The sequence below is a fragment of the Oryctolagus cuniculus genome, chromosome 3, assembly GCF_051225735.1.
Source record: "Oryctolagus cuniculus isolate XC-2025 breed Fujian yellow rabbit chromosome 3, ASM5122573v1, whole genome shotgun sequence".
Classification (NCBI taxonomy): domain Eukaryota; kingdom Metazoa; phylum Chordata; class Mammalia; order Lagomorpha; family Leporidae; genus Oryctolagus; species Oryctolagus cuniculus.
Window position 1 is genome coordinate 170,621,131 of NC_142869.1, and position 27,199 is coordinate 170,648,329.

Here is a 27,199-nt window from a genome sequence, read left to right on the forward strand (position 1 = left end):
GGAAACAGCATGAAGTTCACTCTATTAGGGACAGGCAATACCAAAAACATCTATACAGGCTGGAAATACAACAAGTCTAGAGGAGGACAAAACCAGATTTGGCCCCAAAATGAATGAATGATTTCTGTAAGAGATGCTATTCTCAATGTGAACATGATGTTAGCATGTATTAACAGGAACGTGGCAGGCGGCACTGGGACTTCACCCAGGCACATTCGGCCTTGGTCAAGCCTTTATTATGTCCAATTTTGGTTTCTCATTTGAAGAGCTGTATTTCGGGCTCATATTAAAAGGATGGAAAATACGCATTGGCGTCTAGCCTAGAAAAGACGAGAGATTACAGGATGACTTAATACCTGTGGCCCTAACAGAGATAAGTGTGTTTCTGTTTCAGAAACAGGAAGTCTAGTTCCAATAGCAGAATGCATTGAACATAAGAGTGATTAAACACGGTCACTTTAACCATAAGATGCCATTTTTTAAAGAATAAGTGATGCTTTGACTTTACTGCTTTCAGGGGAATGTTCATTTTCCGTCTTGTATATTTTTAAAATTTCTGTACCTCTATCTTATCTCCCTTTGAGACTGCTCTTTTGTATTTGGAACTCCCACAGCACAAGTGCAATGACTTGTTTGTAGGAAATATTCAAATAGTGCTAAGAGGCGTAGGGGAAAAAAAAAACATAATGGGACGAAACTATGTGGCCATTATTACGATTGCAGTAAGAGTGGCAACTGGAGTCCACGTCATAGCCTCGGGACAGGTGAGGCAAAGCTACCAAGATTGTATCAGCCGGGCTGGCGCTGTGGCGCAGTGGGCTAAGCCCCTGCCTGAGGCGCCGGCATCCCATAAGGATGCTTCAAGTCCTGGCTGCTCCTCTTCCGGTCCAGCTCTCTGCTGTGGCCTGGTAAAGCAGTAGAAGATGGCCCAAGTGCTTGGGCCCCTATACCCTTGTGGGAGACCCAGAAGAAGCTCCTGGTTCCTGGCTTCAGTTTGGCTCAGCTCCAGCCACTGCAGGCATCTAGGGAGTGAACCAGCAGATAGAAGACCTCTGTCTGTCTTTCTCTCTCTCCCTCTCTCTCTCTGCCCCCCTGTCTGTCACTCTGCCTCTCAAATAAATAAATAAAATTAAAAAAATTGTATCAGCCGTCCACAAGGACTCTGGTGAAAAGCGGGGAGCCACACGGGGGAAGTCTAGGGAGAGTGGTAAGCACGACTTTGCCTCGCAGTGTGCCTGTTCCTCCACGCCTGCATCCAGCCCACCACGTACTCCTAAAGCAAGACACAGGGTGGGGAGTGTTTCGTGAGAAGTCTGCTGAGGAAGATCTGTTAAAAAGCAGCAACAGGGGCAGTTCAGGGGAGATGTTCAATGCCGTGGGGGCGGGGTGAGATGCCAGGGGCCAGTGGAAGGGAGGACGGGCCTTCTGCCTGCAGAGTTGCCATCAACCCTTTGCCCTCCATTCTTGCCCACTCCTTGGTGAGCCGCTGTCCCGGCAAGGTTTGTTGACTAGCTCTAAGAGAGTAGAGTCTGAATGTCTTCATAAAAAAAAAAATTCTCCTCCAAGAGCCTTTTCAAAACTCTGCTTTAAGCTACTTGAACTTCTACCTTTCCCTTGGGTTTAGATGAGTCTGTGTAGGAAGCGAATGGCTGTGTGGCTGTGTGTGCTTCTCTGTGTGTATGCTGCTATGTAGATGCACATGCGTGGGGGGTTTAGCATGTGCAGGCACATGTGTGTGCATGCGTGTGTGTCTTCAGTGTATACAGCCCTTCCACAGACCTCCCTCTTCCCCCAGGGAATTGCTCCAAGGTAGAAGCTGTTCCTAAACAACCATTGCCGGCTCTAACGTCTGGAACAGATCATCTGGTCCAGTCTCCTGCCTCCGTGAAGTGAAGTTATTTTTAAAAATCATATTTTATTAATAAAGGACCACCCTGTGGTGGGAGCTGTTCCTCTCTGTTGCACTGACCTCCCCCAAGCCTTCCCAGTCCAGATCTCTTTGATGAAAAGTTAAACAAGAGAGGGTCCAGAACTGAAGGATGCTATGAGTCACTGGAGAGTGGCTCAGACTTTCACTTTCCCTCGTCAGAGTCCTGAAATATTTAACCTGTGATACCTCCCGTCCTGCTGCAGGGTGGCCAGCCCAGCTGTTCACGGTGCTGGTGCTGGGGGCTGGTCCTTGGCTCGGTGCGCAGAGACCAGGAGCGGAAGCTGGACTGCGGGCAGCTCAGGCTCTCCACGCGTGGCAGCCTGGGGTCTTCAGGGGAACTGGATGCGGTTCACAGGTCACCTTTCAGTGTGTTCTCCCTGATCTCTCTCCTCTCGCCTCACCAGCCCTAGCCACTGACCCTCGGAGGACTGCCTGGAAGCTCTTGCCCACCCCAGCCCTGCCCCGAGCTCCTGATGCACTTGTTACCCACCTTCTTCTCGCCACATCACATCTGTCCGACCTTGGCCTTGTAGTCTCCCTATTCCCTGCTGATGTGTGTCTCAGCAGATTCCCAGCATCTCTCCTCCACAGAGCTTAGGGGTGTGTGTGTGTGTGTTGTGTATGAAAGAGAGAGAGAGAGAGAGAGAGAGAGAGAGAGAGAGAGAACTTCCACAGGGTTTTTTCCTATTGCATACCATTTGATGGATATGCAATCCTGGATATGCCAAAATGCTTCTTGCCACCTCAGACCTGCAGCAGAGTGGAGAGCGTGGAGAGGAGGGAGTCGGAAGGGGCTCTTTGTTTCCCAGGGGAAATGAGTCTCAGAGCAATCGATCCGTCTTCCGTCCCCACCACACTAAAGCTTCCAAACCACACGGCCGTGCTCTGTGCAGCCCTGTAGCCGTGCCCCACGGTCTCACCGGGCTGATGCCAAGGTGCCTCCGGACTGGATTCTGTTCTGCAGGCTCAGGGGAAGAATCCATTTCCTTTCCCAGCTTCCGGAAGCTGCCCCCTGCCTGGGCTCTTGGTCCCCTCCACCCACCTTCAAAGCCAGGGCTGGTGCCTCTGCTGACCCTTCTGCTTCCAGTATGCTGCGACCTCAGGCAGGCGGGGTTCTCTCGTTGCGAAGACCTGTGTGATTAGATTCGGCACACCTGGCTCCTTGTTTCCACACCTTCGGTATCATCATGGCTGAAAAGCCACTTTTGCCGTGGAAGGTGACAGACAAGGGGTCTTCAGAAAGCTCGTGGAAACGCACATTATGAAAAAATTGTGCATGCATTTCCATTTTTGCACCAAAATCAACTTATCTTTTAGTGCCATTTCCCTATGAGCTTTTTGAAGTTCCCTTGTATTATCGAGTTCTAGAGATTAAGATTTGAACATCCGGGGCTGGCGCTGTAGCGCAGTGGGTTAAAGCCCCAGCCTGCAGCTCCGGCATCCCGTATGGGCGCTGGTTCGAGTCCCAGCTGCTCCTCTTCTGATCCAGCTCTCTGCTATGGCCTGAGAAAGCAGTAGTGGATGACCCAAGTCCTTGGGCCCCTGCACCCACATGGGAGACCTGGAGGAGGCTCCTGGCTCCTGGCTTTGGATCAGCTCAGCTCTGGCTGTTGCAGTCATTTGGGGAGTGAACCATCGGATGGAAGACCTCTCTCTCTCTCTCTCTCTCTCTCTGTGTGCCTTTCCTTTTCTCTCTATGTAACTCTGACTTTTAAATAAATAAAATAATTTTTAAAAAGATTTGAACACCTTTAGGGGAAATAGTATTCTGCCTACCACAGGATACCACTGAATTCTCTAACTAATGGAAGGGAAAAAATGCACTGGGCAAAATTTGGTAGAAAGGGAAGCAGGAACATTTCAGTGCATGCTTCTTTTTTTTTTTTTTTTTTTTTTTTTTTTTTTTTGGACAGGCAGAGTGGACAGTGAGAGAGAGAGAGACAGAGAGAAAGGTCTTCCTTTTGCCGTTGGTTCACCCTCCAATGGCCACCACGGCTGGCGCGCTGCGGCCGGCACACCACGCTGATCTGAAGGCAGGAGCCAGGTGCTTCTCCTGGTCTCCCATGGGGTGCAGGGCCCAAGCACTCCACTGCCTTCCCGGGCCACAGCAGAGAGCTGGCCTGGAAGAGGGGCAACCGGGACAGAATCCGGCGCCCCGACTGGGACTAGAACCCGGTGTGCCGGCACCGCTAGGCGGAGGATTAGCCTAGTGAGCCACGGCGCCGGCCAGTACATACTTCTATCTCAGCTTTGGAGCAATAAAGTCAGTGAGTATTTAAATCCTCATATGCACAGTAGTCAAAATATACTGCAAGATTATACAGTGAGACGGATATTTAAGCGTATACACACATGGTGCTATATAGAGATAATTCACTTTGAAGTTCCTTAAGCTTCATCAAACTGTGACTTCGATGGCAGCTTAGTGTTCAGGCAAGAGAACAACCAGAATTGTCTGGGTTGGGATGAAGAGAGCAGTTCAGCCGAGTTAACTGCTTTAAGGGCAGTACAAGAGCAGCGGTTCAGTCCACGCATGGGATGGGTCACTTCCGTGTTCTGTGGTCAGTATCCTTGTCTGTGGAGCCCCTGAGAGGGGGCTCTCCGTGGGCGAAACCACGGCTTCTCCTGCTATTTACCGAAAGAATCATCTCAGTCCTACATTGCGCAGACCTGAGTCGTTCTTCCCATTCGACAGAAAGCTGGTCCCATCCGTAGCTCCGTATCCCAGCACCCATCTGTTCACTGCTAGTGAGCAATGAGGAAATGCGTTCCTCACTCAAGCTCATCTCCAGATAGAATCAACACCACCCCCTCCGCAGGGGCTGGGATTTGGTCACTTTCCAAGCTTGGCCGATGACATCACCACCCCAGGGTCGTGGGTGCAGACGGCCCAGCTGTTCCAACATGTCCCCTGGCGGCCAGCTGCCCTCATTTCCCAGGGAGTGAGAGCCCCAAGCCCCCTGAACCACCCACCCGTCCCTGAGCAGAGCCACCTCTCTGCGTCCCTTTGCATTTGGTTCGCATTTTGATATCATGCATCTTTCCCCGGATAAAAGGGATAAGAGGAGTTTCTCAGGTTTGATTTCTCGGTGGGAACTGTTTGCTTTGGAAGCCACCTACAGCAGTGCTAATTGAGAACAGAGCTCAGAACCAAGGCACCCGAGTGAACTTTCGGTGGGCTGATTTCTGTTGATCTTGCCAGAATTCTGTTGTCTATGCACAAAATACCCCGATCAACTATTTTCCAACAGAGTGGGCAGGGGCATGAGCATCCTTTGACCAGCTCCCCACCTTGGAACAATTATTTCGTCCATCCAGTAAAGCATCCGAAGTCTCCATCAGTTAACGGGGACCCTGGCCCCCACTACCCAGCCGTAACATTCTGGAAATCTCCAAGCAATCTGTGTGCCCTTGCAAAGCGAAGCGTGATGGGCTTCTATTAGGGAGATTACAGTAAAAAATAACAATCAGCTCTCTGATGATCCTGTGCCGGGGGAAGGGGTGGGGAGGAGTAGGTTTGGCTGAGGACAAGCCCAGACTTTCGTCACAGGGACAGACCAAAGTGTTAACACAAAGGGAAGACCCGGGAGCATCCTGCCCACTGCGTTTCCGCGGTAGATAACATGGCCCCTGCGCCGACTGGGCCCACGCCCTGACTGCCCGACCGGTCCCCGGTACCTCCCGCCGCTCGCCGCCCCAGCCTGGCCGCAGACATGCTCGCTGGAGCCGGGTCCCAGGGAAGACGCAGCCTGGCCGCGCTCTCCCAGTGAGTTCTCCCTTGGCTCGTCCGGTTTCTCTGCTCGCTCGCTTTCTTTCCTCCTCCTCCTCCTCCTCCTTTTCTTTCTTTCTTTCTTTTTTTTTTTTTTAAACACATTGCTGTAAAAAAAAAAAAATTCTGGGAGTGGGAGGGGACAGGAGGCAGCGGAGTCTGTAAATTTCGGGTCTCAGCTTCGTGGTAGTGGGGGTTCTGCTGGTTTTCCTCGTTTCCATTTTATGGAGCATGTCGTTCGCAGGGGTTTATACCTAAGCCAGAGTTTCTGGGATCCTGATCCCGATCCGGACTCTGAAATTTCGGCTTAAACCACACATTGCCCAATCCTTAAAGTAAACAGACACTGACCGGCTGTGGGTGACAGGACCTGCCCGGGAGCATTTGCTATTGATCAGGGAATTGTTCTGATAACAGGCTCCGAGGTTTTAGGATCATGGAGTCCTGGGCTGGGAAAGCCAGGAGGGGCCTCTCTGGGATCATGTGGTACATGGGCTGCTCCTGCAGTCCAGGAGACCCAGAGGGGAGCTCGACTTAGCCAGCATCAGACAGCAGGCAGCAGGAAGCCACGGCTCTGTACTCCCAGGCGGGCCCGTTTGCACACTGGCGTTTATGAGGCTTGAAACCCTTCCTGGGTCTTGGGAAGAGGTACCCTGGAAGAGCAAGAAGACCAAATGGCCTTTGAGGAAGTCTTTTCCATTTCTGAGAGTTTTGGCACTGATTCAGCATGACAATGGTTGTTCCAGGGTTTGTGCAACAGTGAATCCAATAAACAGGGGAACTCTACAGGGTCCTCCAAACAGACCCGCGGCTATTAGAAGAGCAGATCTCTTGGATTACCAGTGTCTCTAACTGTGGCCACTCAGAGGGATTTCAGAGGTTATCTACAGAGCCGAGCGTGTCCCAAACTTTTTCAAAATCCAGTTTAATCTCCAAAGGAACCCTATTGCGTAAAGAGGTTCTGGTTAAACAGAAAGCTTTGGATTCAGAACTTCTCCTCCGCACTGCGGTCTTCAGTCACAGCCCATTGCACACCTCCACCTCGCTCCTCTTCCCTCCTCTACCTTTCCCCCCACCCCCAAAACCCCTCTTCACCGGAACTTCTTAGAGCCCCAGCTGTCCATGGAATGGCCCAGAAAGCACTGCTCTTGTTGAATTCCTTCTTTTCCTTGGAGGGCCCTGGGAGGTGAAGGGCTCGGGGCGGTCACACGGCTGGCCAGCCCTGCCGCCCGGAAGGCTGGGGCTCCCACACCTGGGCTTGTGGTTCTATCCGCTTATGTTCGCCACGCGGTCTCTCTCCTCTCCACTCACTGTGTCGCTTCCTGAGTTGCAAGAGGGAATGCCTCCTATGTGGTCTCTGGCCTCCACTGTTGACTCCTTCCTGATCCTGCCCCCCCCCCACCTTTGAGGACAGAGCCCATCCACCTTAATATGACATTCCGAGTTCTCCAAAGTCTGCCTTCAGTAACCTCTGTCCTTCTTCTGTTACTCACCTTTCTCTAATTCACTCAAGGACAGGAACTGTTTTGAATGTTTGGAGCTTCAACATCCAAAATGGTGCTGGTGCTCAAAACACTTTAACTGCCCTATTATTATTGAATAAATCGAGCCCAGGTCCTCTGAGGACCCTTTTCATCTGGGTGATTTCGAGGCACAAAGTGTCCGTGTCCTTTGCCTAGCAAGAAGTATTAGCCAAGCAAGTGGCCAAGAGCATGAAGCCTACATTCCTTTTCATTTCCATCAGATAATTTATCTCCGTTTCATCACCTCCAGAGCAAGATAGGCAGTGATTTTTTTATGAGGTGCATTAAAATTCCTGAGTGCCAAGACCAACACAAGGGCCATGGTATTTCCAGGAGCAGGTGTGAATGGCTATTCAGCGTTTCAGACCTCAACCTGTGTTTAATTTGCTCCAGTAAGATCACGCAGAGAATCTGTTACTGGCAGTTTAATATTTTCACTGCTGCTTTTATCATTTTCTCAAAGTTCTAACGAAGCTTACTTGAGTCAAGATTTGGAGTTTCCTGTAAATATTTATATTTTAGTCTAGGGAGAGCTGCATTTCTCATAAGGAAGTGTGCTTTTCCATATCCTGAGGATACAAGTTAGAAGTTTTCTGCTTGTGTCACATTTTGTAACAAATGTGGAAGGGAAGATAAATGTTAAAACCATGGAATCAAGGAAATAGGAAAAAGTGCTTCGTTAATCCCACTATTTTCTGAGGAAGCTAAATTGAAAATGTTGTAGATAAATACTCATAAATAATCGGCAAAATTGCACAAGCGCCTGCAGAAATGACAGAACACAGAAGTGTTCAGATTTGTAAAGCGTAGATGAAAGCCTGGTTTATCCAGTGTGACCCAGGGATGTAATATTCTAACTTTCCAGCATGCTGAACATGGAAAGAAAAAAAACCTGCCCCCTTCCCCTCTTTAAAATCAACATTTAGCAAGCCGATCAATAATAATCTTGATGTAAAACAATGATACTGTAGAGGGTGAGACTCCCATCTGAAAATGGGTCCAGTTGGGCCGGTGCCGCGGCTCACTAGGCTAATCCTCCGCCTAGCGGTGCCGGCACACCGGGTTCTAGTCCCGGTCGGGGCGCCTGATTCTGTCCCGGTTGCCCCTCTTCCAGGCCAGCTCTCTGCTGTGGCCAGGGAGTACAGTGGAGGATGGCCCAGGTGCTTGGGCCCTGCACCCCATGGGAGACCAGGAAAAGCACCTGGCTCCTGGCTCCTGCCTTCGGATCAGCGCGGTGCGCCGGCCGCAGCGCGCCGGCCGCGGCGGCCATTGGAGGGTGAGCCAACGGCAAAGGAAAACCTTTCTCTCTGTCTCTCTCTCTCACTGTCCACTCTACCTGTCAAAAAAAAAAAAAAAAAAAAAAAAAGAAAGAAAGAAAATGGGTCCAGTTACTATGGATGGCCTCAGCTTCTCACTGAGGTTTTTGTTTCTTCTCATGGCTGTTAATACATCAACCTCTGGAGTCCCATCATATCTGCTGTGGTCAAGACTATCAGGAAACCCATTTGCTAGAATTACGTTCACGTGGAATCAGTTGTGTTCACGTGGAAGGGGACTTCTGTCTCTAAGATTTATTTTTTATTTATTTGGAAGACAGAGTTAAAGAGAGAGAGAGAGAGAGAGAGAAAGAGAAGGAGTCTTCCATCCATTGGTTCACTCCCCAAATGGCTGCTACAGCCAGGGTTGGGCCAGGTAGAAGCCAGAAGCCAGGAGCTTCTTCCAGGCCTCCCATGCGGGTGCAGGGGCCCAAACACTTGGGTCGTCTTCCGCTGCTTTCCCAGGCGCATTAGCAGGGAGCCGGATCTGAAGTGGAGCAGCCGGGTCTCAACCCAATGCCATGTGAGATGCTGGTGTCACGAGTGGAGGCTTAGCCTGCTGCAGCGCCACACTGGCCCCAAGGGACTTCTCTCTCATAAAATAAAGGGCTCATACATTTTGTGACTGATGCTTTATATAGCAAAGTGGCATTTTTTTTTTGCTCACTTTTGGGTTCAAAGACAGATTTGAAGCGATTGAGATTTCTGGACCTCTTAAGAGTGAAGTTTCTGCTCGTTGTTGGTGGATGAAACATCAGGAGGAAGGACAGAGAAGTCGGGAGTTGTGCTTTGCATGTGTGGGGCACTCTATAGAGGATATTGCTGAGTGCGGGTGGCCTCTAAATCTTTATGGAGGAGCATGTGTTTTCTCTGTAAATGGCCCCCTGGCCACATGCACACTGAGAGCTGCCTGCTGGCTACCTGGGACTCTTTCTTTGCCTACACGGTGATGCTGTTCGCTTGGCTGTTTCTTCTTTCCCTCTCCTGTCTTTGTCCCACTGAATGAACCCTTACTTTATACTGCTCCTCACATCCTTCCCAGCCCATCAAAATGGCTTTGCAGAGGCAGATCTAACAGTAGCAAGAGGAATGGCGCATAGGGTACAGAGCCCCACGGTCCCCTGGAAGCTGATTTGCCCCTGGCATTTCCATGTGCACCTGTGAGGGTGTGTTTTTCCATAGAAAGGTAGCTTCAGCTCTCCATAGCAGCTCCCAGCATATCTAGATTCAGTAGCTTCATGAAGCTGATGTGTCGAAGGAACCACTGAGCTATAGCCAGCCCATATCTAGATTTTCCAAGATGGTTGTGGGCCGTCTGGCCTGAGATCCTAACTACCATGTGTGATGCTGCTTGCTGTTCCAAGACCGATTTACAAATGAAGGTTTTGGAAACAAGCTCTTCATAAACGTAGCGCTGCCTGGCTTCATGTCCAAGGCTAATTGACTTTTTAAGAGGAGTCTTAAAAACAAAAGTCTGTCCACCTCACCCATTTCCATTCATTCATTCAAGAGATATTCATTGAGAGTTTCTCTTGCTAGTTTGTTGTAATGGCCACTACGAACGTTAAAAAAGGACAAAGCCCAGGCATAATAAAGATTGTCTTGTCTTCTGGCCTCCCAGTCATTGTAGAAATCTGTCTTCAGTCTTCCCCCAACAACACCCACCCACATCGTGCGGGCGTGCGTGCGCGCACGCACACACACACACACACACACACTCCAGGTCCAGCGAGGGCCACAGCAACAGTCAGAACATTGTTGCACAATGATTAGCATTATAGCAATATGTATATTTTTCTTTTTCTCCTGTGACTGTTTGAAACAATCCACTTGACTTTGTGCTCTTGTACCTAGACACAACCTATATAGGAGACAAGGATTCCCCAAAACAGTGCTCATCCTTGCTATATATGACATCCTAGGCAAATGTCTCTACTATTCTATTTCATTTACCAATGCCAGTCATGACCCGCTGAGTCCATTTCAGAAGCTGCACACAGGGCACAGTCTAACATTTGAAAACCACTGGGCACATCACGTGACCTTGGTGCCTCTATCTCCCTGCCTTCAGAGAAACGTCAGGGTCTGCAGGCTGGGAGGGCGGTCTGGAGGTCGAAGAAAAAGGTTTTGGTGGCAGTTGGAAGCTCTGGTTTCTTCACTCAACTTCACTGCAACTCAGCTCTGAACTGGAGCTGCGAATGCCTGCTCTCTGCAACTCACTGGGTGAACAAGGACATCAGTATAGTGACGTGCATTAGACTATACAGAGAAATGTTAAACACAGGGGCAGACATTCAGCCCTAGGGATCTTAACTGCTAGACCCCTGCATCCCACATGGCAGTAGCTGGGTTTAATTCCCAGATCCGACTCCTGACTCTGGCTTCCTGTTCATGTAGACCCTGGGAGTCAGCAGCCATGGCCCAGGGAATTGGGTTCCTGCCACCCACGTGAGAGACCTGGATTGAGTTCCCAGCTTCTGGCTTAGGCTCAGGACCAGCCCAGAGAGTGAACCAGCATGTGGAAGCTTAGTGTCTGTCTCTGTCCCTCTCTCAAATAATAAAAAAAAAAAAATATTAAAAATTGTAATTACATTAAGTATAAAACAAATGCAAGTTATTGTTTAAACCTTATATTTTCCAATTAAAATTTAATATCAGAGGACCAACTTGGAGAGAACATATGTTCTTAATAGAGCTGGGAAAGGGTCTTGAACAGGCTATGATGTGATGCAACTTCATAAATGAAAATCTGTGAGTGACATTGCTGGTGACGTTATACCTCAGGCTGTGTTTAAGAAGCTCGGCCAGGTCCTCTTGGCCTCTCCGTTCTTAAAGGCTTTTTCTGGTTTTAAGTCGTTGGATTTTTAAAGTCGTGAATGAATTTATGAAGGCGCATGCTTTGTCTGATGCTATCTCCTCTAACCCACTAGATTTATAAACACGAATTTCCACTGCTTTTAGGATCACTTTTTATTAAAAATAACTCATGTTAAACAAAGCTATCCAGTAAGGGAGACTATTTTATTAAGAATGGCTTAAAATAATAAACTCCTAAATAAAATGTGATATTTTTCTTTTTGATCTTTCACTTTTCCTTCATGACTGTTCTAAACCTTAGCTCACACAGAGGTTGAAGACGACTTCTTTCAAGTTCTGCTGAATTCCTCTTGACAGCATAACCCACCCTCGGCATCTCACAGGTTCACTCCTGCTACATTGGCTGGCTGGCTGTTTTCTCTGCCTTTTCTCTGGCTGATCCTTGCAAGAAACATCTCCTTTCCATCTCTTTGTCTCTCTGTAACAGAGGGAAAAGACCACATTCACTCACCAAAGAATGAAATAAACTTGCCACTTTGGTTCAGTAATACCCCACCACCAGCCAGAGCTCCTCACTGCCCCCTGCACAGTGTTCAGAGAAAAACACAGAAAATGCATAAAGGCCAGCAAGTCTCTGTCACCTAACTTAGCTGATTTCATAGCATCTGAAGAGCAGAAGGTTCCATAGATATTTCATAAATGTGTACGATACCAGGATGGCTAAGAATTGAAGTGGAAAAGACTTTGCTCCATCGTTCAATGAGTCAGACCAGAGGGGTCAGGTACACTGGACCTTTGGAGCTAAAGGGACGACTTTAAACGAGAACCAGTCGCTCACCTGTGCTCTCTGGCATGCTGGGATTGGGCAGGGAGCCTCAATGCTCCTGTTGTCAGGCTGAGCTCTCCCAGCCCCAAGTGGGCACATTCTTGACGGATGACGGACTCGCGCCGGATAGCTCGGCTCCCACATCTGTGTTTAGATCACACTCATTACGAAGTGCGTGACCCTGGGCAGGTCACTTAATTTCGCTGTGCCTAAGTTTTTCCATCTGTGTAAGAAACCTCCACTGCCCGCCTTGCAGGTTTAGGGAAACTTAAGGGAACCTGCCTACGCTAAAGTGCGTACACTAGAGCAGGGGTTCGGTGGGGTGGGGTTGCGTTTCCTCTCCTCCCCTTCCCAAGACTCCAGGGGGAAAGAGCCCAAGTAGCAGGGTGACTGAAGCCGGGACAAAGGGCAGTGGGATTCAGTTTGTGATCGATATGCATCCATTAAAACATCTACTTTTTGGAGAATCAGAGCCCTTCGTCACAAGATTTTACTTGTTTTTATACATTTACTATCTAAAATGACAGTCCGTCCAGAGATACATTGGCTAAGAGGACTGTGATGTAAATGGTCTTTGTTGTTAAAATATGGAATTATTACTTCTCCAGTTGGCCTAAACCATATACATTGTGAAAGAGGAAGTAGTAAGAAGCGGGGTTTCATTTGCCAGCAAATACTACCAATTTTTGTGTACCCATTCTTTACAGGTGAAGAGAGTACAAATCAAGAATATTAGCTTTGAAATACGTTTGCATTTGGGTTTTAGTCCCATCATTTTATTAACTGTGCTCCCTGGAGCGAGTTACTTACTGTCTGCGTTTCTCAGTTTTTTTATCTACAAAAAGAGAAAAACACATGTAGAATGGTTAACACGGGCACTGTTGCTTAGTAAGTGCTCCAGAGGTGGGGGGGGGGGGTTGGGATCGGAGGAAGTGTTTTTTTTTTTTTTTTTAAGATTGATTGATTGATTTGAAAGAGTTACACAGAGAGAAGGAGAGGCAGGGGTGGGGGGGTCTTCCATCCACTGGTTCTCTCCCCAATTGGCCGCAAACAGCTGGAGCTGCACCAATCCGAAGCCAGGAGCCAGGAGCTTCTTCCGGTTCTCCCACGTGGGTGCAGGGGCCCACGGACTTGGGCCATCTTCTACTGCTTTCCCAGGCCACAGCAGAGAGCTAGATCAGAAGTGGAGCAGCTGGGACTAGAACCGGTGCCCATATGGGATGCTGGCACTTCAGGCCAGGGCGCTAACCTGCTGGGCCACAGGGCCAGCCCCGGAGGAGGTGATTAAGAGTGGCAATGATTGGTGTGAACTGGCTGTGAAGGAGGTGGCTCTGAAGGAGGCTGGGTAACCACAAAAGCATGAGTGACTTTGCCCAGTTGTACCCATGCCCCGGGGCCACCAGACTACAGACTGGGTGGCTCAGAACCACAGACACTGCTGTCCCACAGTGCTGGGGCCTGCAGGTTTAACAGGAAGCTGTCAACAAGTCCGTGCTGCCCAGGAAAGCTGCAGGGGGAGGCACCTTCCTCGCCTGCTCCAGCCCCTAGTAGCCCCGGATGTCCTGGTTCGTGGCGGCACAACCCCGCCGCTTGCACACTGTCGCATACCATTCTCCCCTGCCCTCCGCCATCTTCCCTCAGCGTCCGTGTTTGTGTCCACAGGGCTCCGGTCGTGTTGGAGCCAGGCCTCTCCTAGTGAGCTCATGCTAACTTGATGACCTCTGCAGTGACCGTATTTCCAAAGAAGGTCATACCCTGAGGGACTGGGAGTTAAGGTTTCAACATACTTCAAAGAGGGTGCGATTCAATCTGTGATACAGGTATACAGACTTCCTGTATAGCAGACTTCCCAACAGAGCAACAAGCCTAGCCATTACCTCTACATTGGAAAGTTTGCTAAGGCTCCACAGATTAGACAAACCTCTTGTACCCTGCAGACTTTTTATGAAAAATGATAATCTTTTTTTAAAAAAATTGTTTATTTGAAAGGCAGAGTTACAGAGAATGGGCTGGAGGGGAGGGGAGGGGGAGAGAGGTAGAGAGAGAGCGAGCGAGAGATCTTGCATCCACTGGTTCACCCCTCTGAGGGCCACCAAGTCTGGGGCTGGGCCAGCCTGAAGCAGAAGCTAGGAACTTCATCCGAGTCCCTCTCATGGGTGGCAGGAATGCGAATACCTGCACTATCTTCTGCTGCTTTCCCAGGTGCATTAGCAGGGAACTGGATCAGAAGCAGAGTAACTAGAATTCAAACTGGCACTCCTATGGGATGCTGGCATTGCTGGTGATCGCTTAACCTGCTGTACCACGACTCCAGGGCCAAAAAATGGTATTCTCGTGTTGGCTAGCTTTCCGAGAAGTGAATACTTCCTGATCATAGGGCTAAAGCTCCCCAGACCTATACCTGGACAGGGTCTTTCCTTTCAGCCTCCCTGCAAGTGTGGACAGTCTCTAATCCCCTGTAGAGAGGCGGCCTGGAGTCGGGTTGGCTTCGTGAGGCTGCCTTATCAAATCCCCACATCCCAGGTGGCGTAACAGAACAGACAGATTGTCCTTCAGTGGGTGAATGGATCCCTGTCCTTCAATGGATAGCTGAAAAATAAATGGTAGCGCATCTTGAGAATGGAATGTTACTCAGCATTAAAAGGAAATGAGCTAGCAAATTATGGAAAGCATGGAGGAAACTTCAACGCAAATCGCCAAGTGAGAGAAGCCAGGCTGGAGAGACTACCTACGTCATGCTAACTATGTGATGGTCTACAGAAGGCAAAACTATGGAGACAGTAAAAATACCTGTGGTTGCCAAGGGCTGGGGGTGGAGGGAGGACTAGGCAGAGCACAGAGGATTTTCTAAGGCTGTGACTGTACCCTGTGTGACGCTATGCTTGTGTGATGGATACAAGTCACTACACATTTGTCCAAACTCAGAGAAACAACACTCGCTGTGAGCCCAGTGTAGACTACAGACTTCGAGTGTAGGTTCCTCAGTGGTGATGGAACATGGACCACTCCGGTGGGAGGGGGTGACAGTGGGGGAGGCTATGCAGGCATGTGGCCAGGGAGTATGTGGGCAATGTCCAGACCTTCTCAGTTTTGCTGGAAACCTGTTCTCCAGTGAGAAAAACACCTTTAAAAATCCAATGACTCAGCAACAGGCAGGATGGTGAGAACCGTGAGGGAAAGCTGGTCCATGCCCCTCTCCTCGCTTCTGGTGGTGGCCAGCAACCCCCGGCTTGGGAAGGCATCGCTCCGGACTTAGCCTTCCCAGGGCGTTCTCCCTATGTCTCTGCACAGCCTGCTTCCTGTACGTGTGTGTCTCTGTGTCTGTGTCCCAGTGTCTCTTCTGATAAGGAGCCAAACCATATTGGGTTAGAACTTCCACTTCACTTCATCTTCAACCTAAGGCCTTCATCTTAAGTTGATTACCTTGGTAAAAATCCTGTTTTCCTGTTCGAAGGCCCTGGATAGTTGGATCTTGAACGTATCAGTTTTGGAGGATACAACTCAATGCATGCATGACAAGCACTGGAAGATTTATAAAAAACTTTACGGTCACATGGCATGGGTTAATTCATAAGCAGTAAATGAAATAATTGTGTACATCTAAAATACCAGCTAGCTGAAGGATACTGGGGTGTTGGGGACTGCTGGGTCCTTCCCTGACAGGTGGAAAACCTGGCTAAATCTATTCCAGCGAGGGTCCCAACCAGGTTCTCTGTGTTGAGCTCTGATCTGTCAACTCCCCACCAAGCGTGGGTATGAAGCCAGCCCCCGAGAAGAACAGAAAAGGGATTATCCTCTTCCACTGGGACACATGCCTTTTTTGGCATGAGAAGGTAAAGCTCTCTGATGATAGTTTCTGTTTACGTTTTAATGAGAAGTGACATGGATTTAGACAGCGATAGAGAACATAAGAGATGAAAGGCATTCCATTTATTGGGCAATTTTAGCCACAACTCTCCTCTTCTACCCTCTAACCCACTCACCCCATCAGAAAAAAGGAAATATAAAAAATTAATCAACAGAGGAGGAACAAAAGAATATAAAAGGAAACAAGAATTTTCTCCTACGTTTATTCTTTGTCAGCCTTAGCTAGTGTTCATACGGCTGGTGAAAAGGAGTTTGATTTAGATCCTGGAGTTTGAAGTCCGTCCGCCCACCTGCCCCCTCCTTGTTTAGAAACTACAGCACACCCTGGAGACTCACAGGCACAGAATCTATTCCCCAGATGTCAGTGATGGCGACAACAATAATAGCAGTAATAAAATCATAGACACACACAAGGTTAATGCTCATTTAGTACAAGGGTACACTTGGAAAAGTTCAGGGAAAATGGAATTTAAAAAGCCACCTGAGACACTGGCAGCCGCACATGTGCCAGTTCTAGTTCTGGCTGCTGCACTGAAGATTCCAGCTCCCAGGGCTGGTGCTGTGGCGTAGTGGGTAAAGGCACCACCTGCAGTGCCTGCATCCCATGTGGACGCTGGTTTGAGACCAGGTTGCTCCTCTTCCGATCCAGCTCTCTGCTATGGCCTGGGAAAGCAGTAGAAGATGGCCAAGTGCTTGGGCCCCCGCACCAGCATGGGAGACCTGGAAGAAGCTCCTGGATTCAGATCAGCCCAGCTCTGGCCATTATGGCCATTTGGGGAGTGAACAAGCAGATGGAAGACTCCCCTCCCCTCTCTCCCTCCCTCCCTCCTTCCCTCTGTAACACTGCCTTTCAAACAAAATAAGTAAAAATCTTAAAAAAAAAAAAAAAAAGATTACAGCCCCTTGCTAACACACCTGGGTAAAGCAGTAGAAGATGGCCCAAATACTTGTACCCCTGCCACCCATGTGGGAAACCAGGATAGAGTTCTAGGCTCCTGGCTTCAGTTGGCCCAGACCTGGCTGTTGCAGCCATTTGGGGAGTGAACCAATATTCATTCTCTCCCCCCCCCCCTTTCTTCCTCTCTCCCTCTCTGTCTTCCTCTCCCTCTCTCTTCTCCTTCTCTCTCTGTAACTCTGCCTTTCAAATAAATCTTTAAAAAAAAAACTGGAAGCGTGCATAGTATGGTTCAAAAATTTTTGAAATCCATGCGTAATGTTTCATATGATGCATTTTTCACAGACTTTTTGAGAGACACCTCATATGCATGGATTTAAAATTGTTAGCACCAAAAAAAAAAAAAAACCCTTATCTTTTACTTTCGTTTTCCATGGACATGTTAAAGTACCCACACACTTACTGCGCGCCAGGACTGTTCTAAGCACTTTGTAAATATGAGATCATTTAATCCCTACAACATGACTCTAAGGTACATGCTTTTACAAAGCAGGGAAATGAGGCCAGAAAGTTGAACTCATTTGCCCATCTCCTTCCTGCCTGGGTGTGGGTGTGACTGGCTCCTGGCTTCTGACTGCGGGCTGGCTCCTGGGGGCTCTCCTGCTCTCCCAGCATAACATTTAACAAAGGTGATTCCCTGTATGTGTTTCCAAACTCCATCCTCTGGCCTCTGAGTGGGTGAATCTGGCAGCAGTCATTTTTTTTTTTTTTTAAGATTAACTATTTATTTGAAAGAGAGAGAGAGAGAGGTCTTCCATTCCTCTGGTTCACTCCCCAGATGAGTTTAATGGCCAGAGCTGACTTGATTCGAAGCCAGGAGCCAAGAGCTTCCTCCGGGTCTCCTACTCAGGTGCAGTGGCCCAGGGACTTGGGCCATCTGCCACTGCTTTCCCAGGCCATAGAAGAGAGCTGGATCGGAAGTGGAGCAGCTGAGACTCGAACCTATGTCCGTAAGGGATGTCGGCGCTGCAAGCTGGGGCTTTAATCCACTGCGTCACAGCACCAGCCGCAAGCAGTCCTATTACATCAGATCCTGCTTGATGAGCAAGCTTCTCCCCTGGGGGAGTGGGCGAGAAGGGACCCAGGAAGGATCTTGGCTTCTCCATGATATTTTCCTTAAATAACCAGTCCAGGCGAATAAACTGCTCTAGGGGCAGTACAAGGAGGTGACTCAGGTTCCTCTTCCCCCAGCAAGGAGACCCGGACTTGCATAAAACTAACAGCTCCTCTAGTTTCATTATTAGTAGCATCTGACTCTTCTATTCAAATAAAAGAAAAGAGGCCTTTTGGATAATCTTTAACTTCCCCATGTCTCACCTCCTAAATCTTACCCTGTCAGGGTCACAGAACTGAGAGTAGAAAGGAGTGAGCTGCACTGTGCTGTAGAGAGACCAGGCGTGGGGTTGGCCAGGTGATAGCTAATTCTGTGCTGTGTTTAAGCCTGGGCCGGTGGTGCCAGGTTTGCCCACCTACAATATAAAGTAAGAGCAGCCGTGTCTATCCAAAGTTACTGAAAGGAGCAGATGAGACGTGTCTACCTGGCACCTTACGCATTGTGTACCTCGGAATAACCTCCATTAAATAAGCTTTTTCATCCTTTCATGCTCGTTCATCCATTCAAGGTCAAGGTTGGCTGGTCTTGCATGTTCTTTTTATTTCAATCATCAGTGTCACTGTTTATTTTTAAATAGACAATGGCTGCGGTCTGTGGGTTTCAGCCTTAAAAGTGGTAAACCTACAACTCCAACGAGGAGTGAAACTTAGCAGGGTTGCTTGTTCCTCCGTGTTAAGTGGCACAGCTTTGGAGGAGTAAGTGATTCCTGGGGCTCCTGCATTTCCCAGGGACCCCGATACCCTTTGTTTCCAGGTTCCTGGGGAACCATGAGGACTTGGATTCCCTTTGGTAGCCTTCAGAGCTCCTTATTGGAGCAGAACACCATAACACGATGACAGCTTGGAGACATAAGAGAGCACCCATTAGAAAAACCCAAATGGCAGTCAATGTCCTGGCTTGGGTTCCACTCCCCAACCTCCCTAAGCCCATTTCCTCAACAGTGACATAGCAATTATTACAGCGCCCGTCTTACCAGTATTATGAAGATCAAGTTGTATCATGGATGTGGTGAAAGCGTTTTTGTAAAACGTTGCAATTTGTTATTGCTGGGATGGATCTGAGTTCATGAGTTGGCTCCAGAAACAGCTTAGCCACTAAACGGGCTGGGATTAGCAGGGCAGCCCTGCTGACACAGATCATAACAGGGAGACATCTCATTTCAACTTGGAAACACCACTGTCGTAGCAAAAAAGCGTGCTGTGAGTGGCGGTACAATGTGAGAAGGGGAAGAAGATACAGTCGGGGACTCTAGGCAGGGCACAGAGGAGGAGGCCTTGGAAGCAGAAGTAGAGAGTTGGGCCGGCGCCGCGGCTCACTAGGCTAATCCTCCACCTGCGGCGCCAGCACCCTGGGTTCTAGTCCCGGTTGGGGCGCTGGATTCTGTCCCGGTTGCTCTTCTTCCAGTCCAGCTCTCTGTTGTGGCCCGGGAAGGCAGTGGAGGATGGCCCAGGTCCTTGGGCCCTGCACCCACATGGGAGACCAGGAGAAGCACCTGGCTCCTGGCTTCGGATCGGCGCAGCGCACCGGCCGTAGCAGCCACTTGGGGGGTGAACCAACGGAAAAAGGAAGACCTTGCTCTCTGTCTCTCTCTCTCTCTCTCATTGTCTAACTGCCTGTCAAAAAAAAAAAAAAAAAAAAAAAAGTAGAGATTTGGAAAGGGACACAGATTTGCTCTAGCAAATTACACCTCGAGATCCAGGGGTTTGTCCTAGATCCCAGAACAACCGGCCCACACCAACATAGTCCACTCAAGCCCAGACCTCCTTAAAAGCTGACTGTGGAGCAGGCGTTTGGTGCAATAGGTAAGATGGCCACCTCGGAATTTCACAGCAGGGACCCCAGATTTGAGTCCCACTCCTCTCCTGACCCCAACTTCCTGCTGGTGTGCACCCTGGGAGGCAGCAGGTGATGGTTCAGACACTTGGGTCCCTGCCACCCACGTGGGAGACCCAGACTGAAGTCCTGGTTCCTAGTTTGGGCCTGGCCCAGCTCCAGTTATTGCAGACATTTGGGAAATGAACCAGCAGTTGGAAGATCTCTGCCTGTCTCCATCGCTCTTCCTTTCAAATAAGTTAAAAAAGCAAAAGTGAAGACCAAGTACTCTCTGATTACATACTCCACTTTTTTGGGAGCCTTTAAATTTAAATTTCCTTGACTGCATGTCTAAGTTTCAAAAACACCCTCCCTAAAAAAAAATGCATTTTTTCAAAATTAGGATTGTGGGGTTTTTTGGGGTTTGGCCTTTAAAAAAATTTTTTTTGTTGTTGTTGTTTTCCAAAACCGTAATTGTGGCCTACCCAAAATGGATTCTTCTCCATACAGGGAGGATTTGATTTTTCCAGCTCCTGGGCCGCCCCACCCTGCCCCGTGCCTGCTTCTTCCCCCTTTCCATTTCTGATGAGCTGCACATGTTGTGGAAGGCACTCCTGGGCTCTCAGACATGAGCAGTCTCTCGCCACTGCCCGTGCCCTAATAAGGGAATGAATGAGCTCCTATTGGTGAGGTAAGGGGAGTGAGGCGGTGGAGGATATTTTTGCTGATTGAGGAGGATAAGGTGTGGTTTGGCAGGTACCTCGCTGGTTTGGCTGGCTCCCGACCTAGTGTTTTTTCCCCCTTTTTACAGTTCAAATCCTGTAAAGCAAACTGTAAGCATTGCTTTATCACAGATATTCAGCTAAACTTTACAGACGTCATCCTGACACCGTTTAAATGATGCAACAAGATAGGAATGGGAGTTTACATGATGTTTTCCTCATTGCCGGAGGTAGACTTTATGGGTTAAATATTCTTAGTTACCAGCTGATGAAGGTGGTATGAACTGGATCAGGTTGGTTGTGCAGAGAACAAGGGCTCTACCAGTGGGTATGTTGAACCAATGTTTAGTAATTTTTTTTAAAGATTTATTTATTTGAAAGTCAGAGTTATACAGAGAGAGAAAGAGAGGCAGAGAGAGAGAGGTCTTCCATCCACTGGTTCACTCCCCAGTTGGCTGCAATAGCCAGAGTTGCACTGATCCAAAGCCAGGAGCCAGGAGCTTCCTCTGGGTCTCCTACACGGGTACAGGGGCCCAAGGACTTGGACCATCTTCCACTGCTTTCCCAGGCCACAGCAGAGAGCTGGATCACAACTGGAACAGCCGGGACTCAAACTGGTGCCCATATGGGATGCCGGCGCTTCAGGCCAGGGTGTTAACCCACTGTGCCACAGCACCGGCCCCTAGTAATTCATTTTAAAATTTCATTTTTAAGTAACAACCCCTTTTGTTTATTAACAGCGATATGCCCCCACTTTAAAAAATATAAAGGAAATGAAAACCTGGAATTTAGGATCACAAGGACAGGTATTTCCTTTCTGATCACCAAGTGCTTGCCTGTAGCTCCCCTCTGTCTCTCTCTGCCTTTTAGCATAACTACATCTGGCCCAAACAGTTCCTAAGTCACTTAATATGAATCAATGTTTCTCAACCTGGCTGCAGACTCGATTCGCGTAGGCAGCTTTAAAATGTTCTAATGCCTGGCTCGAACCCCTGGTGGTTCTGATTTAATTGGTCTGGGGCACATCCAAGCAGAAGGGTTGCTCAGAGCTCCCCCAGGTGATGCGAATGTGCAGCCAGTGCTGACAGCCTTGAGACAGCCTGGCCTGAATGCATCCTGCAGGGTATCATCTGGCTCCCTCCTGTGCCAGGCTCTTCCTTTCTGACATTTTGAAACCTTTAGAGAACATCCACTATATGTATGAAACAAGTTAGACTGGTTTCTTCTTCGCTTGGTTGGTTCAGTTCCCTTGTTTCCAACCCAACAGTAGAGGATTGTGCATTCAACCAAAATCAACTTTCAGACACATGGGTATTGTTTGAATTTTATTTTCCATGCATATAAAACTTAAGTGCTCTGCCAAGTAGCCAGAACAGTGTATCTATTTCACAGTCGTTGGTAGTGAGATTACCTTTTTCTTGCTTTCTCTGTGTTCCTTGTAGTTATTTAGTTTAGTTAATAAATGCCTTTATTTGATTTTTCTTTTAATATTAAGCCAACTTCACATCCTGAAATTGTGAAATTGCTGTTTGCAGCCAAGATAGGGTGAGGTGACATGACCAATGAATTAAACACATTTTAAGGACTACACATCTTTAAAAACAAGAGGATTAGGAAAGTACAGGACCAGCATGGGGAGGAGTTTGGAACTTTGAAAATCTTATGGATTAGTTGGGTGTCTAGAATAACTCATTTCTGCCACATTCCTTACCAGCTATTTCATTACCAAGGAAGAAAGCGCATTTAGAAATTTTTAGGAATTCAAGACAGCAGACTGAGTTTGCAATAGAAGTTAGGTGAGCATCATCTTGAAATTGATAAAGCAAGTTGTAGACATAGATGCCATTGCCCAGGGAGAGTGGGTTGGGTAACAAGAGTTTAGGAAGAAATCCTAAGAAAGACGTGAAATAAATGATAGGCAGAGAGTGAGAACGTTTCCAAAAGGAAGGCGTAGTCAGCATGTCAGGGCTCTCTGTGGGGTGGGGTGGGGTGGATGGAGTGCGCAGGGGCAGTGGACACTTTGTTCCAAAGTGCAGCTTTAGAGAGCAGGAGCCCATTCCACCATGTCTCTGTGAAGTGGCGGCTGCTAAGCCCTGGATGGAAGATGCCAGAGTCAGTGCAGTGCTCTGTGCTATTTAATAACCAATTGAAATGCTCCTTTGACATTTTGATCCCTTGGGCAAGTGATTATGATATCTGGAACTAAACAAAGTTACTTTACTGGATACATCCCAAGATGAGTTTAGGTCGACTCCCAAGTAGAATAAACTAATTTATAAACCTAACTCTGAAATTGAATGTAAAGGTAGAAGACAGCCCACGATACAGTAGGATCGGCTACTTTGGGCTATCTTCATGATTTGGCCATTGAATTATAAAGCTGACTGCAGCGCATGTAAATATTTCAAAAGGACTGGCTAAACCAAACATATAGTCTGCCTACTTGTATTGAATTATTTTGGCTTTCCACAGACATTGCAAAAGGCCAAAACCAACATAAAGCTTGATAGTTAAAAGACAGAGAATGTAAAGAGATATAAGAAATTTTCAAGGGAAGATGACAAAGGAGTAGTGGAGGGAAACAGGCACGCCACAGAGTGACAGGAGAATGGGGAACTTCCGCTCTGCTCCTGAGCCAAGCCACAGCCAGTCACATGACAGAAAGGAGACAGGCTAACAGCACGTGCACACGCATAGACAGCACACACCAGCTTTGAAGCAGGCCAGAGTCCACAATCTCATTGGAAAGCACCAGTCTGACTTTAGTCCTTGATTGTTAATTATATTCAAAAGTCAAATATCTTTCCTGTCCTCAGCCACTTGGTTCTTCTTGACAAGGAAAACATTCCTGTTCCAGCTCTGAATTCAACTGTATGCAGTTGCAACATAGAGAAAGTGGTATAACCATGAGAAATGGATCTTTAAGAAATACATGAAAACGTTTTCATTCTGGACCAGTGAGCAAAATGTACCAGGTACCTACCATGGAAAACACTGTCAAAAAAAAAAAAAATTTCATGGTTCATAATGGCTTTCAGCTTCTGGAAGAAAAGACTTGAGAGAAATGCAAAGTGTTGGGGTCCTACCCCACTTTTTTTTTTTTTTTTTTTGACAGGCAGAGTGGACAGTGAGAGAGAGAGAGACAGAGAGAAAGGTCTTCCTTTTGCCGTTGGTTCACCCTCCAATGGCCGCCGCAGCCGGTGCGCTGCAGCCGGCGCACCGAGCTGATCTGATGGCAGGAGCCAGGTGCTTCTCCTGGTCTCCCATGGGGTGCAGGGCCCAAGGACCTGGGCCATCCTCCACTGCACTCCTGGGCCACAGCAGAGAGCTCTTCTGACTCCAAGTAGTGAAGTTGGAACTTGAGATATCGTTTCTTCCCTTGGCAAATGATCAGGCTTCACGCAGTGGGACTGATAGAGAAACTCCTCCCAGCCCAAACCCGGCTCGTGCAGCATAGGATACAGTCAGGCATTCCTAGTTCAGGCCTGCCGTCTGCCTTCCTGACTGTCCACACAGCTTCTGCAAGAGTGTGTGTGTGTGTGTGTGTGTATTAGTGCTCTGGCTTTGGGGGTGTCCTCCCACCCCCGTTTGTTAGAGACGATAAAGTGCTAATAACTTTCAACATGATTTTTCCAGTAAATGCTAATGATCCTGGTATAGAATTATGTCTTTCCCTAAACAGAGAACTGAGTCAGATCTCATCAGTTTTAGGAGTCTTGTTGTCCTGTCTGTGACTTTCAGACTTGTAAGTGGTTTCATGTAGGCCTATTTGTCCTTTCTATGTTCAGTTTCTAATAAATCCATTATGAACTTGAGCAGTGCAGCTCATATTCAGGGACATGGTAGTACTCTTCATGATTGCCATTGTTAAGCGTTCTAATAACACATGCCTATCTTGAATGCAATTACTAAAGATGCTTAGTAAATACCTACTTAATGCAGGCTCATTGGGAAAGGAAACTAACGTATAAAATATGTGTCCTGCTTTTAGTGAGTGTGTGATAATATGGCAGGCAACGTCATGACATTAAAGCAATGTGATGACTAGCTACATCAGCTGCAGCGTTTCACAGGAGGGAAAGCACGCCTTCAAGCCGGCTTCCATGGTGCAAGAGTGTCACAGTCGAGCAGGCCTCACGAGAGAGCTCGGATGCTTCTGTGTCAAATGGAGAGGAGGGAGAAACACCATCAGAGAAAAGAAGGCGTGCAAGTACAAAAGAAAAGAAAGCTCTTTGTGATTGATTTGTTGTGCTTTCTGGCACCTGGACCTCCTCTCAGTGTGTGTTTCTGACCATGTGTGTCAGGTCCCAAAGGGAGAGCATGAGCCCCGCCCCCAAGGGGAGGACAGAGGGGCACAGCAGGTTCGGCAGTTTGCTTGCGGCTGGGCAGGTGGATTTATAGATGATGGAGCTCCCCTACTACCAACTTAACTAGCTTGCCTGCCATAGGTTCGTTCTTCAAGGGACTTCTGCAGGAGCTGCAGAGACCCTAAGAATGCAAGCCTGAGGAATGATGGGAACCTGGGGAATCCAGTACAAGACCATGTGTGTGCATGAGCACATGTGTGCACCACCCCAGTCACATTCTTCACCTTCCCCTTAAGCAAAGGCAGGCGTCCAACAGGGAGGAGAAGTGGAACTGCTTTTCCTTTCTTTTTTGAAAATCAGCTTTCTTGAGATTCAGTTTCTATGCCATCCAACCCACCCTCTGACAGTGTATGACCCAGTGGGTCTCAGGATGTCATGGAGCTGGGCAACCATCCCCACAGTCAGCATCAGAACATTGTCATCTTCAGAAGAAACTCACACAGCAGAGAAATCATGTGGCAAACGGCCTGTTTGTTTTGTGATTTTGTTGGGGAGCACAGTGTAAACACGTAACCCATCATATCTTCACGTTTTACCTTGGACATGACATTTTCTAATCTATTAAAAAAAATCCCACAAGTGAAGCATAGCAGTAGATATTGAAGTTTAAAACACTTTTGGATTGCTTTGGACAAACAAATGAGCATCATAAATTTTCCAGGCAAATCACATAAAAAAACTGCATGGTTGGGAGGGGAGATTTAATATCTTAGACTCATGCTTCAGCATGCCTGGCCAACAATGTGTTTCTTTCATTTGTGCCTACATATCTTTTAGGGGCTTTTTTTTTTAAAGATTAAACTCTGTCACTTAAAACTCAGTGCCAAAATCAACTGAACTTAGAACCAGACCTTCAAATTATGGACCATGCTATGTTAACCCAAGATTTTTCAAAAATAATGAAAGTTTCATGCGCATTAATATGTTAAACATTACTTTAAATATAGTTTTGTTCCAACATCATTCTATCCTCTTAATTTCCTGTGTACTGTAATATCTATAAACATTTAAATAGCATTACAAGTATAGAATTTGTAAAGGAGGATAATTTGGAAAGCTCATGGAGAAATGAAATTAAGTGATAAGTTTCCTTTGGGGCAAAACAATTTTGAAATCTATGCCTAGTTTTTGAATAATATGCATTTTCCATGAACTTTATAAAGCTCTTTCATATAAAGATATATATATATATGTATAGATACATATGTGTTAGTGGTACATTCTTGCTCTTTTTAATTGATAAGAGTACATTAATCAAAAATGTTTAAAAACCATTGGCTCAGATCAGGAATAAGCGAAACTTCTTGTGAAGAGCGAAATTGTGCCTGTCTTCAGATTTATGTGCCGTGCAGCCTGTCTCGTTATTTAACCCTGGCGTTGAGGTGTAAAAGCAGTCAGAGACAGTATGGGCATGGTTGTGTTCCCATAATACTTTGTTTACAAACACTGTGGTGGGCTGGATTTGGCCTGTGGGCTAGTTTGCCAATCTCTGGCTTGGGTGACTAAAGCTCTTTGTGAATCTACAGAACACCCTAAGAAGGCTCCTATGTTGGAAAGACAACAAATATGGGAACTTGAAGATCAGGGTCAGTCCTGATTTTGTAATTACTTGTGTGAGTCACTTTGCCTCCTCGTGAGAGCTTAGATTGACAATAACCTGCACAATTCCTTCTCATTTTATTAATCTGTGATCCTGAGGTCCCACCACCTTACCACAGCAGTGGATTTCAATTGGGATCTGATTTTGCAACAGAGTAAGTGAAAATCCACATTTAACTGTGTGCATGTGCAAAGTGAGTACAAGACCGGAGAGAAGGTGGCAAGAATTTTAAAAGGGCAGAAATTCCATTCTGAAAAATTGGAAGTCATGGTTCACCGCTCTTGAGGGGTCCTCCACAGCGCTACTGTTCTAAACGAGTGTGGGATTTGCTGAGCTGCAGTTTCCTCTTGCAACTAAGATTTATGGAGCCCTTGATATTGGGTAGCTGGCCCTAATGTCTTTTATTTCTTGGAGAAAGCTGCGGAATGAGATGAAACACCTGGAGCGGAGACTGAAACTAGAAAATCTCCCGTGCGTGCTGCCTTCAAGGCCTCCTTACCGCAGAGGCACAGCCATCGGAAGGGTCTGGTTCGTTCCACGGTGTCAAATCCTGGGACTTCTCTTCCTGGTTCTTAGAAGCC

General features: G+C 47.6%; 1 protein-coding gene across 26 annotated transcripts in view; it reads left to right on the forward strand.

Moving 5' to 3' along the window:
• The window catches only part of CALD1 (caldesmon 1), a 192,202-nt gene that overhangs the window by 107,742 nt on the left and 57,261 nt on the right, over positions 1 to 27,199 (forward strand). For 8 of the 26 annotated variants that reach the window (XR_016230700.1, XR_016230702.1, XR_016230701.1 and 5 more), the window contains exon 1: positions 5,383 to 5,696. Coding sequence is in view for 8 of the 15 variants with exons in the window: in XM_051847963.3 (XP_051703923.3) it covers positions 5,644 to 5,696 (53 nt within the window). In the remaining 7 variants the exon portion in view is untranslated. 26 annotated transcript variants of the gene reach the window in all.